This window comes from Vipera ursinii (assembly GCF_947247035.1).
Source record: "Vipera ursinii genome assembly, chromosome: Z".
Classification (NCBI taxonomy): domain Eukaryota; kingdom Metazoa; phylum Chordata; class Lepidosauria; order Squamata; family Viperidae; genus Vipera; species Vipera ursinii.
This window is the reverse complement of record NC_139517.1, coordinates 61938629-61953543: the sequence shown is the minus strand read 5'-3', so window position 1 is coordinate 61953543 and position 14915 is coordinate 61938629. Positions and strand designations below refer to the sequence as shown.

The window sequence follows — 14915 nt, the reverse complement described above, 5'->3', positions numbered from 1 at the left end:
AACCTATGTATAATACAGAAATTAAAATAATCATGCTTGTGAAAAATTTTTTATAGGAACAGGAAATGGATAGTGTAATTTTGGTTCTTCTTGTTGATGTTGGAAAAGATGAGATTAAGCCTGATATATCTTTGTTGGGATCCTTTGTAGGGCTTGACATTTTTCCTTGCTCTTATTTAATAAGACCATAGAATAGAATCATTGCTGCTAAGAATGATGATAATCAGTTGAATATTGTAACCCCTGACTGACCAAATGAAGCTGTCAAATTTCTGTCTTGGTGCTTAAAGGTTATTAAGGTCTGGATGGATTTGAAAAGGCTTATAATCAATCTTAGTAGGCTGAATGGTTGTGGATTTATGCATGTTCTGTTTCTGGAAACCTTCCAACTGTACTTCTTGATTGAGTTACACTTCTTCAGATAGGTACATAATTTGGGCACCCTCCTAGACTTACAGTTCTTACTCATCAGCAGGTGGCAGTGGTGACCAAAAAGGCTTTTGCACAGTTCCATCCTGTTTTTACCATTTCTTGAGAGGCTGTACTCTCAAATGCTTCAGTCTTCCTCTGGTTGAACTGTTACAGTGAGCTGTATATGTAATTATTCTTGAGGACTACCCAGAAGGTACAGCTATCCTACAATGTGATGGTATATATAGTTACAAATCATCCAGGTTATATATAGTTACAATCATCCTTATATATAGTTACAATCATCCTTTTCTCTCCAAACTGCACTCTGGATAGAAGTCAAAGTTTTGGTATCATTCATAAAGCATTCATTCATTCATTCATTCATTCATTCATTCATTCATTCATTCATTTATTTAATTTGTATACCACCCTTCTCCTGAAGGACTCAGGGCGGTGAACAGGGACATAAATATCAAAATGCCCAAATACAGAAATTGAAAACAAATTAAACCCTAGTGCCCAAATGCAGAAGATAAATTACATTAAAACAATAATTAAAACCCATCAGACCAGGCCAGATTGTTCAAACAGATAGGTTTTTAGCTCGCGTTGGAAGGAGCGAAGGTCGAGAGCCATCTGGAGCTCAACCGGTAAACGGTTCCACAGGTCAGGCGCACCCACAGAGAACGCCCTCCCTCTGGGGGTCACCAGAAGGCATTCTCCGAACGGCGGCACCCTGAGGAGGCCCTCTCTGTGGGAGCGCACTGGGTGGAGGGAAGTTGATGCTGGTCGCAGGTGCTCCCTAAGGTACTCTGGACCCATGCCATGTAGGGCTTTGTAGGTCATAACCAGTACCTTGAATCTCACCCGGAAGGCAACTGGAAGCCAATGCAGCTCACGGAGCAGAGGTGTAATATGGGAGTATCGGGAGACCCCAACACAACTCACGCGGCTGCATTCTGCACCAGTTGGAGCCTCCGAGTGGTTCTCAAGGGCAGCCCCATGTACAGAGCGTTGCAGTAGTCTAATCGAGAGGTCACGAGCGCAAGAGTGACTGTACGTAAGGCATCACGGTCTAGATAGGGCCGTAACTGGCGCACCAGGCGTAATTGGGCAAAGGATCCCCTAGTCACAGTTAATATATGATCTTCTAAAGAGAGCTGTGAATCTAGGAGAACTCCCAAGTTGCGAGCTCTATCTACGGGAGGTAATAACTCACCTCCCATAGTGAGAGATGGAATGATCTGAGTTTCCTGAGATGCTGGCACGTACAGCCACTCCGTCTTGTCAGGGTTGAGCCGAAGCCTGTTCCTCCCCATCCAGACCCGGACCGCCTCCAGGCAACGGGACATCATGTTGAGGGCATCACTGGGATGGTTTGGGGTTGAAATGAAAAGCTGGGTATCATCAGCATACTGATGATACCCAACTCCAAAGCCGCGAATGATCTCACCCAGAGGTTTCATATAGATGTTGAACAGGAGAGGCGAGAGGACCGACCCCTGAGGAACTCCACAAACGACAGGCCTCAAGGTCGATCTCTGTCCCCCTGCCAACACCGACTGCGAACGTCCCAGGAGGTAGGAGGAGAACCACTGAAAAACCGTGCCTCCCACTCCCAATCCTCTGAGACGCTGCAGCAAGATACCATGGTCAATGGTATCAAAAGCCGCTGAGAGATCTAGTAGGACTAGGACAGAGGAACAACCTCTGTCCCGAGCCCTCCAGAGATCATTCACCAGGGCGACCAATGCCATCTCCGTGCTGTACCCGGGCCTGAAACCCGATTGGTACGGGTCCAGATAGTCAGTTTCCTCCAGGACCGAAGGGAGCTGATGCGCCACCACACTCTCAACAACCTTAGCAAGAAAGTGAAGGTTGGAGACCGGACGAAAGTTGTTTAATACAGCTGGGTCCAAGGTAGGTTTCTTGAGGAGAGGTCTCACCACCGTTTCTTTCAAGATGGAGGGGAAACAACCTTCACTCAAGGAAGCAGATATCACCGCCTTCGTGTTCCCTCCTGAGCCGAATAAACCAGCCATGAAGGGCACGGATCTAATAAACAAGTGGTGGAGCTCAGCTTCCTCATAATTCTGTCCACTTCCTTTGGAGTCACAGGGTCGAACTCCTCCCAGATAACATCGACAAGACCACCCATGTCCTGAACGTCAGACTGCCCAGTCGGAGTCCAAACCAGTCCGAATCCGAGCGATTTTGTCCGACAGATGTTGGCAAAACTCCTCGGCACGACCCTGTAAGGGATCCTCCTTCACCTCCTGATTAAGGAGGGAGCGAGTTACCCTAAACAGGGCGGCCGGGTGGTTATCTGCGGACGCAATGAGTGTAGCGAAGTAATTGGACCTCGCCATCCTCATTGCCGCAAGATAAGATCTAGTAAAGGATCTTAGTCACGATCGGTCAGATTCAGATCGGGTGGATCTCCAACAGCTCTCTAGGCCCCGTCTCCGACGCTTCATCTCCCGGAGCTCTGCAGAAAACCATGGAGCGCACTGGGATCTGCACTGGGTCAGGGGCCGCAAGGGAACAACTCGGTCAAGTGCATCCGTGGCAGCCTTTTACCAGGCTTCCACTAAGGCATCAACCGAGCTGTGAGCAAAGGAGGCAGACCTCTGGGCCTAGTTATCTGCAGGACCCCATTTCTCCAGTTACATCTGTATATCTTATTAAATCGTGCTCCAGCTTGATATATTTAATATATCATTAAAATTATTTTATGAGACTGTGTTTCTGAGGTTCCTCTTTCCCTGATCCTTTAAGAAGGATTCTTAAGAAAGGAGCCAGGACACAATAATAAAAATTCAATATGTGTTATATATTGAATTTTTATCACTACGTTCTGTTTGCTTTCTTCTTCAGACTCCTCCTTAAACGGTTCTTCTCCATTCCCCTTTTTATCTCTCCATCCTTGGAATTTATAGAAAATGAAAAAAAAAATAGTAGCACCATTTTAAACCATTTACACCATTTTAAAATTTTATTTCTCTGACCCAAAGCATCACCTAATTTGACATGTGTCAAATTCATTTGCATGTGTGTTCTGATCAAAGTTGCTATTCTGTGGCCTTGTAGAACTGTTCCTGGCAGAAAAACATCTGTTTTCCCTACATTGTTTGATTGGTATATCAGAGTGCCAGGGACACACTATTATATCTATATAGGATATATTTAAATCTCAAGATTTAAGCTAGCATTGTTTATTTTTGTTGTGAAATGGCCACAATCAAATGACATACTTGCTAGCATTCATCCATCTTTGAAATAACAATCACCTCTGTACAGCTTCAATGATTATAATAATGACTAAATGATTAAAATAATTTATTAGCCTCCGATAGCATTTGTTGATCAAGGATTGGGCTTTAAGTATAAATTTTGTGTATATTAGGCTGCTATTGTGAGGATTATGAAGATGAGAAAAGTCCTTAAGCATCAGCAGTTGCTTGGAGAAGTGCTTACCCAGTTGTCATCAAGATTCAAACCACGAGTCCCAGTAATAAAGGTTTGTCTAAAGCAGCGGTCTCTAACCTTCTTACATGTTAGACTGACGGAGGCAGTGGGGGTGGAGAAGTAGAAGGAATAGTTTTGTGCATGCCACTTTCACAAATGCAGTTACGTGTGTTACCCACCACTTCTGCATCCAGGTTCTGGACTGGCCTAACACTGCGCCATGGCCCCTGGTGCAAAGAATTATCTAGAAGGCAGAAGTCTTAGTTTGGCAAACATTAATATACTCATTAGCATGAAGATTGCTTAACAGGAAAACTTTTAGCTTATTGGAAAATATGTGGTATCACACTAAATCAGGAGAAAGTTATGTTAAATTAGGAGAAAGTTATAAGTTAAACAGTGTCAATAAAAATTAAATAACTTCAATTACATGTTTATATTTAAGCCTTACTATATAAAATAGTAGTTACTGTTTTATAAAGAAACTCAACTTTTTTAGCCATGCTTGTACTTCAATTCCCTTTGAAATCTCTCTACCATTCTTATTAGGTGATAAATTCAGTCCTTTATGCAATATGTGTACTTTATGATTCTTTTGCTTTTTAAATTTTTTTAATACTAACAGGTAATGGTTTCCTGTTAATACTAATGGTAATTAGTAGTTACCATTTCTTTTGGCCTTTCCCCCCGTCATTTTTTTTGTCAGGTTAAGAAAAGTTTTGTTTCACTGTCTGTACTAGATAAATCATTGTTGAATCACAGGATAAAAGTGGTCAAAAACATCTCAGAATAATTGTTTTTCTTTCTATTTTCAGAAATGCATTGATATTCTAATAGAGAAGGAATACTTGGAACGGGTGGATGGTGAAAAGGACACCTACAGTTATTTGGCTTAACAGTTTGTAGCAGCTGTCTGTGTCACTCTTAAATTGTAGCAAGTTTGAAAGAGAATAAAACTTGTTGATCTGCTGCTGTCTGGACCTCCATTTTTATAATTAAGACCAGGACTACCATCTGCCAGTCCTAGAATTACATCAGACCTGCTCAGGATTGATACATTTCAAGTTTGTACATATGGACACCAATGCCATTTAATCTAATTTAAGAACAGAATGGAATCTGAAACCTTCCCCTCTGGAGGTTGCATGCAACTGCATTTAAATCAATACATTGACTATACAAAGAAGAGCTGTTTCCCCAGACAGCACTTACACGCATTGGCAGCACTTTGAGAGAATCTGATTTGGGCACATGTGTAATCTGCTATGAAAAATCATTTGTATAGTGTGCTTCATTTTTTAATGTGCGATAAATAAAAAATTAAAAATTTCTGTATAAGTTGCATTTGGTTTATTGTTAAGTTACATGACTTTTATCTTTCTTAAATGTAAATGAAAGGAGCAATGAATATGAAAACCAGATGATCTGGGTACTGTTTTGCTTTCAGTATTATCTCTAGTGCCACCAAGAAAAACTTCACCAAACTCAAATCAGTCTTGATCTGTTTCCTTTGAAAAAGAGGGAAGGAAAAATTAAATACAGGTGGTCCTCAATTTGCAATCACAATTGAACCAAATATTTCTGTTGCTAAATGAGACATTTGTTAAGTTAGTTTTGCCCAGTTTTATGACCTTAAATGCCACAGTTATTAAGTGAATCACTGCCATTGTTAAGTTAGTAACATAGTTATCAAATGAATCTGGCTTCCCTATTGACTTTTTTGTCAGGTTACAAAAAGTTATCACAAGACCCTGGGACACTGTGATCATCATAAAAATCAGTCAGTTGCCAAGTGTCTAAATTTTGATCATATGATTATGGGGATGCTGTAATGGCTGTAAGTGTAAAAAAGTCATTTTTTTCAGTACTATTGTAACTTCAAACAGCCACTAAATGAACTGTTGTAAGTTGCAGACTATCATATTTCACATGTAAGAATATTTCATCTACAATGTATTGCTAAATAGTACTCTTAGTGATAGGAAGTTATGTGAGCTCATATTTAACATCTAAAATAGTGGGAATATTGGTTCTAACATGGGCACTCTACAGGCTGCCCTAATTATTCATTAGGGATTCTGTTCTGGGTGTGGGTGTGTATACATTTTGATATTCTGAGATAGTTTCTGCTGTTATAAGGATTTTTTTCTACAGCATGTTGAAGAGGGGATAACAAGCAGTCATGGTGAGCATACATGTTATAGTTCACTGTAAAAAGATGAATAAAGTTCATTAGGACAAAAGAAAATAAGTTTAACAACATACAGCTCCTGATGTAAAAAAAACTAGTAGGATATATTGGTCAAGATACTGAACCAAAAGCAGGTTCTAGTTTTCTGCTAGACACAGAAGCCAAGTAGCTAACCTTGAATCAACAGCCCAAATCAAGCATGTCAGGCAGGTTCTGTGATAAACTAGCTGTAAAAACAAATCCCTTGTCACATACGTTAGTAAGATTCACAGTAAAAACTTGGTGAGTATGCAGCTAATTGGGACAAACACTAAAACTGCTCTTGTGGTAAGGTGTTCTTTATGGGATCAACAAAATATTAAATGTTTCACAGGTATTTTTGATTCAAGTTTTGTTAAATTTGTAGTAGATTTCAAATATATTTGCATTTATACATTCAAGCCAAGCCTTTGTTTAAAGATGGCAACATACAATAGGAATTCAAAGTTCAAGTATCCTTTATTCAAGGTTCAAAAAGTGTACCACACTGCATTATTGCAAAAGATCAATGGTACAAAACATGTTGCAGCTGGTGAAAAGGCATTAAAAAGTTGATTTTAAAATCTTTCAATATAAATTACAGGTACAGTGCTTTGCAAATTTTGCATTCCAAATTGCATCAATTCAGTTTTTAAAAATAAAATTGCCCACAGTAGTAGAAACTCCTGAAGATAAGGCAGCTGTTTTATAGGCGAGGTAGTTGGTATCAAGGGATTTCCATTTCTCTTTCAATGCCTACATACTTGAGGGCGTCAGCCTGACTATATCTAAAATAAAAAGAGAAATAACTTGCATAATTGCTTTTAAAGCAAACTGCCCAAGAATAATCTTAAAAAGCTTTTGAAAAGCTACTTTTTCAAAAGAAAAGTAGGGGTGGAAGATAAAGATACAAAGAAGTGGTTTCCAATCTTTTTTACAGCAGTTAAGAAATACAAATATAAGTTTAATTTTTCTCTAAGGTGGTATCATGACTTTTCTGTAATTATTCTGCCTAATAAACAAAACCATAAATCTTTAGTTCATTTTTTGTTTACATAAAAAGTCCACAAAGGATTTTCAGGCATCCTAAGAATGTATAAAAAAGCACACCAAAGAAATAAAATCAATTATCCCTACGTCCAATAATTTATGAAGCTTACAATGTAATAACTGACTATGCATATTTTTTGCAATTGTTTATTGATAAAAGCTAGTAAAGATATTCTCATGACTTAAATACTGAAATGTATTAGTACCCTGATTGTTTTAGCATTATTATCCCTACCTGTAATCAAAAAAGAGTTCTTCACCAGTCTGAATGGCTCTCTTAGCAAATATTCCTATTCTATGATCTCCATTAACCATCATAACTGTAAAAGAAAAAATGAAGTTGAGGAAAAGTTTTACAAACATCTGTTTCAAAAGTATGCAAGTATACTCCTGTATCGATATTCACCTTTTGCATAGCAGTTGGGATTGACTGAATGGTTTGCAAATCTTATTTTGTTACCTTTCCGTGTTGCATCAACCACAAAATCTAAATAAAAACAACAGATAAATTCACACTTGCCTGAAAAACTAGGAAATATAGTAATATTCTTAGAAAAAATGTCTTATTTTGCAGGTAAAGCTTTGTTTATCTGTCACTTGAATTATTATTCTTTAATTACTGATTTGGCTTACAAATCTTCCCTGCGTTATATAACACATGATGTATATTTTTATCTGTATTCTATCAGGTATCATACATAATATTTAAGTGCTTCGTCAATTAACACTTTTCTAGTTTTCATAAAGTGTCATCTTTGCTGTTCACATATCCTACAAATTGGTTTTTACCATAGTTTGTTAGGTTTTCAATTCTTGGTAACATTTAACACTAAAATATTTTTCCATTGTTAAGAACATTAAACATTTCAAACTTAAAAAATCTTAGCAGTTCTAATTAAGTGACTGGAAGCAGCATTAGTACTGTGGCCAATATTTGTAATAAGAAATGTGAATAAAGTAGAAGGTTAAAGACATCAATACACATACCGTTATTCAAATTGAATAGAAAGCTGCACATGTATTTATCATAGACTTTCCCTCTTCTGTCTGCTTCATCCTGAGAAATAATCTGAAAATAATATTTAAAATATGGTTCTGATAACACCAGAACCTATTTTTACTATTCACTCCCATCCCATCTTTCACTTTTAAATTTGCAGAATATTTGATTCAGCAACTTAGAAATTATTACAAATAAACTTTTCTAATATATTCTGCTGCAACCTTTTGTCTATGACAGGGCTTCTTAAAGTTCGATACCACAACCTCCCTCAAAATTATAAATGTCTGGATTTCTTCTCATAGATAAAAACTATTGAGTCGGTTGGGATTAAGGTTAGACAAAAAAAAGGCACTGAGCTTCACTGGCATGTTATATTTCTACAGATTTTCTAGATGCGGATAATTCTGGAGTTACAACTTTAACTGAACTGGCTCATTAGGGTTGGAAGTCAGGACAGACATTAAATGAACTGCCTCAAATAATGACCAACCATCCCTGCTTTCCCAGAGCATTCATTAAATGAACATGCAGGTTGCTGAGTGGAATATTGTCAGGAGACTACAAGCAAGCAAACAAAAACTTTCTACAGCTTTTTGCCTGGAGAACACAGAGCAGAAGCTGAGTCCTTGGGAGTTTTTTGCTGTTTGACTGCCCTTACAATGCAGCTATGATTTGCCTTTGGAGTCCTACCTGACACAAACACAGGAGTTCTAACTGGATCCTAAAAAAGCTTTTTTCATTTTCTTAATTGAAGAAAGGTGGCTTTCTGAGGAAGGGAGGGATTAAAAAGAAAGACTTTGGGAAATTCATCCTGAAGTTGCTGCTTTTGCTTGCAGGTGCTGACATCCTAGAGCCTATCAAGAACCAGGAGAGATTTGCAATTTCCTGATGGCCACCTGATCAGTTCCGATTGTTTCGAAAGCAATCGCCATTTTCTAAAGGAATTGCCAGAGTGCTGAAAATGGCGAGTGCTTCCAGGAGGCATTGGGAACAAGCCAGGTGCTACAGGGTCCTATAGAGGTGGGGTGGGAAGAGAGGTGGAGGATGCTGCAGCATCCCCATGGTTGGTATTAAGGGCGAATGACCATAGGGTGCCGTGACCATAGTAATTTTGAAATAGTCATATGTATGGTATAAGTCATAATTTTGAACATTCAGTAAGTGAACTTTCATAATTCAAGGATTACCTGTATACTACTACACACCACACCAAAATCACTAGCCAACAACAAACCTAGAAAAGATCATTAAGCAATGGATCTGTGAACACCTAGAAACAAATTATTAAGAGCACAGTGGTTAGAACGCAGTATTACAGACTTCCGGTTCCTGTTGGAGAATTCAAAACTGCTCCGGCTGAAATTTCTTTTTGTTGGGGACCCTAAGGGGCCAGAATCCACCCTGAAGGGGTGGAATAAACGAAGGAAATCCCAGGGACTTAGGAGAGATGGCGGTCTCTCCGAACAGTCCAGGAGAAGCCTCCCAGAAACCAACGGAAGAAAAGGCTGGCTAACGCCATGTCCAGTCATAGCTGAAGCAAAGGAAGTCATAAGCGATTAAACCAAGTGAAATAATAAACAGCATGCTTGAATCTGGGTAAGAATACTGATTTTCTCTATCCTACCTATTTTCCTGAAGAAGAAAATCCCCAAAGAGATCTCCGAAGAAGGAAAGGGGGAGGGGGACTTCGCTCCCTCCCTTTCAGTTGGGCGGCAACATTTGAACATCTGAAAACATACCTGTTCGAACAGGCCGGCCTGGCCTGAGGGGGGATTGGTGGGGTTTTTACTATCATTTTATTGGGGTTTTTATTAATGTACCAACTGTTTTTATGGGCATGTATTTAATTACCTTTTAATTTTTGTAACTCTGTGTTTTATTCTTGCCCTGTACACCGCCCTGAGTCCTTCGGGAGAAGGGCGGTATAGAAATATTAATAAATTAAATTAAAATAAATTAATTTAAATTTACCCTTTAGAGAAAAACAACTAGAAAGACATGAAAAATGAGCAAATGCTGACACCTGCTGGTGGATGAGCATTTTTTTCTTTTTTTCCCTTTGAACTTTTAAGCTTTCAGAAAAAGCTTTCAGAAAAAGCTTATCTTTTAAACAAAGATAACACAGCTGAAGCAATGAATACTTTACAAAAGGAACCGTGATGAGCGACAACAATTTCAAAGGACAATGACTTTAAACTACATAGAAATCCAGATTGAGAGTATGAATCAACTCATTTTTAACTTAATTTCACTTCAAGAAATTCCTCAGGAAAATACAGTACACGTGACTGAACAAGATTCTGAAGACAGAGACTCAAAGAAGGAAACTTATAAAACGCTCATTTCAAAAAAGGAAGTATATGATAAGCAGCAAAAATTTCAAAGGACAATGACCTTAAATTACAAGGAAATGCAGAAGAACTTTGAGAGCATGAATCAACTTATTCTCAACTTAATTTCACTTCAAGAACTCTCTCAGGAAAATATAGCAGAGATGACTCTAAATATAATTTAGAGGATAGAGACTTGAAGATGGAATCATATAAAATAAAAAAATATGATTTAATTCAATTGGGAAATATTTTAATACGTCTAAACAACTTTGAAGATAAGGAAAAGAATGAGAAAAAATTCCCTTTAGGGAAACAAATGATGATGAAACATCAGGAAAAAGATGGAATATATCAGAAAGAATACTTCAAAAAGAAACATTTGTTTGAATATGGCTAACAAATGGGAAAATTTTGAAATATACTACTCTTAGAGGGAAATTTTTTCTTCTTTTTCTTCCTCCAAATCAATATAATTGTGTGTGTGTTTGGTTTTTTTCTATTCTTCTGAGTTGAATTGGTTTAAACTAAAGCAAATGTTTTAGCTACTTAAATGTGATGATAAGAAAAATATAAAAATGTGTTTTGAATGAGATTTAAAGGATTAGATGATTAGAACTACTGAATGGAATGTTCAAAGTTTAAACAGACTAAATATATTCTTAGCTATGGTTAAAAAGAATGACAAATTGGGGGAATAAATATATATTAAATTAGGAGAAATACATATTTTCATATGTTATATTTTGTAGTCTAGTACTTAAATCCACTAATGTAAATATAGTTGAATGTTGAACTGATTGTTATTTGTAAGAACATTTAGAATTTGCAGGGAGAAATAAGCTGCTCTTCTTTCTTTTTTTCCCTTTTTTTTAACTTATTGATTGGGAAATATAAAACTATGAGGGCATGGAAAAAACAGAATGAAATCCACCAAGGTAAATATAATTAACTGTTAAAAAGGGGAGAAATAAGCTGAAATAAACATGGTGACAGGATTTATGATAAGGCAACTAAAATGATATACAGGATTACTGAAACTATATATTGAACTGTTGTTAAGCAAATAAAACTGTCTTAATGTAATGTTTTGCAAAGAAAGTTACGTTGGGGAAAGGGGAAATCAAATAATTAACATATAGATTATAGAAATTAATTGTTAAGGACTGTCTTATAAATGTTACCCAGACAACATTCTGTTTTATAATTATTTATGTTATGTTAAAAAAATTCTAATAAAATATTTACACAAAAAAGAACACAGTATTGCAGACTAATTCTGTTGACTGCCAACTGCCAGCAGTTCAGCAGTTTGAGTCTCACCGGCTCAAGGTTGACTCAGACTTCCATCCTTCCTGATCGATAAAATGAGGACCCAGATTGCTGGGAGCAATATGCTGACTCTGTAAACTTCTTACAGAGGGCTGTAAAGGCACTGTGAAGCGGTATATAAGTGTAAGTGCTATTGCTAAGTGGTATCTAAGTCTACTTGCTATTGCTAATGTAAGAACTGCATTTTTGGTCAAATGTCTAAATTACTGTATCTGAGAAATACTATAGATGTAGTTTACTTAGACTTCAGTAATGCATGTGATATAGTAGACCATAGCCTACTACTTGGTAGGATAGAAAAATGTGGAATAGACAGTATCACCACTGGATGCATTTATAACTGGCTGACCAACTGCATTCAACATGCAATCTTCAATGGAATTACATTTACAAGGAAGGAAACATGCAGTCAGGTACCCCAAGGTTCTGTCTGAGGCCTAGTACTCTTCAACATCTTCATAAACGATTTAGATGAGGAAATAGAAGGGGAACTCATCAAATTTGCAGACAGCACAAAACAGGGGAATAGCCAACACTTTAGAACACAGGCTCAAATTCCAAAAGTTGAACACTGGACCCTATCCAACAAAATGCAATTCAGTGGTGAGAAAAGTTAAGGTCTTAGACAAGAAAAACCAGATGCACAGGTACAGAACAGGTGTACCTGGCATAACAGCAGTAAATATGAGAGGAATTTAGGTGCCCTAGTTGACAGCCACTTAAGTGTGGCCAGCAGTGTGCTGCAGCTGCCAAAAAGCCAATCCAGTCCTAAGCTGCATCAATCAAGGGATAAATCAAGATCACAGGAAGTGTTAATACTGTTTTCTACTGCACTGGTAAGACCACACTTGGAATACTGCAACCATTTTTGGTCATCACAATACAATTTTCTTTTTTGAGATGCTAGAATAAGCGAAGAAGAGCCATAAAACATTATTAGGGCACTGGAAGCTAAAGCACATGATAAATGATTGCAGGAAGTGGGTGTGTCTACCTAACCAACAGGCATGACATGATAGCAGTCTTCCAATTTTTGAGGGGCTGTGACACAGAAGGGGAGGTTGACCTATTATCCAAAGCACCTAAGGGCTGGATAAGAAGTAATTGATGGAAACCTTCCAAACAAAGATCTAACCAGGAATTAGGAAAATTTCTTATCAGCGAAAATAAATGGAACACCTTGCCAGATATTGTGGGTGCTCCATCATCAGATGTTGGTAAGAAGAGACTCAACAATCATTTGTTTGGAATGGTATGTCTCCTGCTTAAGTAAGGGAGACTAGAAGACCTCCAAGATCCCCTCCAACTTTTGTTACTTATCTGCCTATCTCAATGCTTTAAAAAGTGGATGTTTTGACAAATTTGGTATTATCTCAAAACCTGCTCTGACCCTTGTTCTTTCCTTGGCAAGCAATTTAGGCAACTGTTGATAATGCTCCTGATTTATCTGATCAACTTTTAATGGAAAAAAACAATCCTACAATCTCTAAAAATGGCTTGTGACCCTGGAAAGGTGGTATTATAGTTTGAGAACTGTTGCTGGTGTTTTGAATCCATTTTTCAGACCCTACTTTTTCCAATGCCTTGCCTTTGACAAATGGCATGAGTTTTTTATGTACAATATAAATTTTATTCTCAGTTGAATATCAAATGTACAAACAGCATTTTTTGTGTTATATGGTCTTAAGATACTCCTTCAAATCTTGAGAGCATGTTGTGCTTACACTCTTCAAAAGCTTACTTGGATATGGCAAGTTACAAAATGCTCATTTACTAGAAACAAACTGGTGAAGCTGTTCCTATGTCTAGTCCATCCTACATTTTAGTATGCTTCCCTTACAAATTCAGCTTATTTGTTGTTGTCTTCCTGGCCCTTAAAATGGTGGCCTAGAATTACCTCACTGTTTTTTTTTATGTCAGTAGGTACTAAAGGCTTTCTTGCAAATAAAGATGATACTGTAGAGTGCGTTTTACAGTGCAAGATTAATTCCAAAATTAAAATTAAGAATTGGAATTTATACTGCAGCATTTTTACCTCTTTACAATAATGGGATCCAACCAAGAGTTAAATTTAAGATTCTGCAAGATGCTAGGGAAAAGAGGGGGACTCAAGGCGCCTAACTTGAAATTGTATTATGATGCTGTGGTCTTGACATGGGTTAGCGATTGGCTTAACTTAACTAATAAAAGAATACTTCACCTTGAGGGTTGGGATTTGGTATATGGATGGCATGCATATTTGCTTTATGATAAAAAGGTAGACAGGGCTTTTAAATCTCATATTCTTAGAAGTGCCTTGCTGTGTGTCTGGAAAAAGTTAAATTATAAAATACCGATTTGGGGAATTCCCAGACAAGTTACAAGAAGGTGTATCTATGGAAGTGAGTTTGGATATGTTTTCCTATAAGGAATTACTTAGATTGGAAGGGAATAATTGGCAACTTAAATCATTAGATGAGTTAAAACAAGGAAACATAAGTTACTCTTGGTTCCAATACACCCAACTGAAAGCTAGGTGGAAGCTGGATCAGAAGGTTGGCATCACAATTACAGATGAAAACTTAGTAAAACAAATTAGAGATTTAAATCGTGCACATATAAAGAGGATATATAATGTTTTAATTGAATTGGACTCGGAAACGGAATTAGTTAGATTGTATGATAAAGTGGGCACAAAACATACAGTAACCAAGTCCGTTGGATACTTGGGAGGTAATCTGGGTCAGAAATGTTAAATTTACTCAGGCTCAAAATTTAAGAGAAAATTTTTATAAAATGTTTTATAGATGGCATTTGAATCCCAAAAAGTTGTCTAACATGTATCCTAAGCTACAGTCTAAATGCTGGAGATGTGGTAGTTTAGATGCTACTTATTTTCATATGTGGTGGACTTGTAGAAATATAAAAGCTTTTTGGATTAAAATTTGGTGGAACATTCAAAAGATTTTTAAGAGAAAAATAAAGTTTTCTCCACAATTGTTTTTATTGGGTATTGTTGTAGATTGTGATACTAAAGAAATCAATTTGATGTTGAACTTGATAACAGTAGCACGGTCACTAGTGGGACAATATTGGAAGAAGGATAGTTTGCCTACTATAGAAGAATGGG

At 37.3% G+C, this 14915-nt stretch overlaps 2 protein-coding genes across 12 annotated transcripts in view; one reads left to right on the top strand and one right to left on the bottom strand.

The window, feature by feature from the left end:
- CUL1 (cullin 1) overlaps window positions 1-5213 on the top strand; it is a 107456-nt gene extending 102243 nt beyond the window's left edge. For all 9 annotated transcript variants that reach the window (XM_083378285.1, XM_083378282.1, XM_083378281.1 and 6 more), the window contains 2 exons: window positions 3821-3934; window positions 4698-5213. In XM_083378285.1, the coding sequence (XP_083234411.1) occupies window positions 3821-3934; window positions 4698-4778 (195 nt within the window). In that variant the 3' untranslated portion in view covers window positions 4779-5213. The remainder of the gene's footprint in view (window positions 1-3820; window positions 3935-4697) is intronic.
- Window positions 5214-6395: 1182 nt separating this feature from the next.
- EZH2 (enhancer of zeste 2 polycomb repressive complex 2 subunit) overlaps window positions 6396-14915 on the bottom strand; it is a 107688-nt gene continuing 99168 nt past the window's right edge. For all 3 annotated transcript variants that reach the window (XM_083378289.1, XM_083378291.1, XM_083378290.1), the window contains exons 17-20: window positions 8129-8210; window positions 7548-7628; window positions 7377-7461; window positions 6396-6879 (exon numbers count right to left, since the gene is read on the bottom strand). In XM_083378289.1, coding sequence (XP_083234415.1) covers window positions 6819-6879; window positions 7377-7461; window positions 7548-7628; window positions 8129-8210 — 309 coding nt within the window. In that variant the 3' untranslated portion in view covers window positions 6396-6818. The remainder of the gene's footprint in view (window positions 6880-7376; window positions 7462-7547; window positions 7629-8128; window positions 8211-14915) is intronic.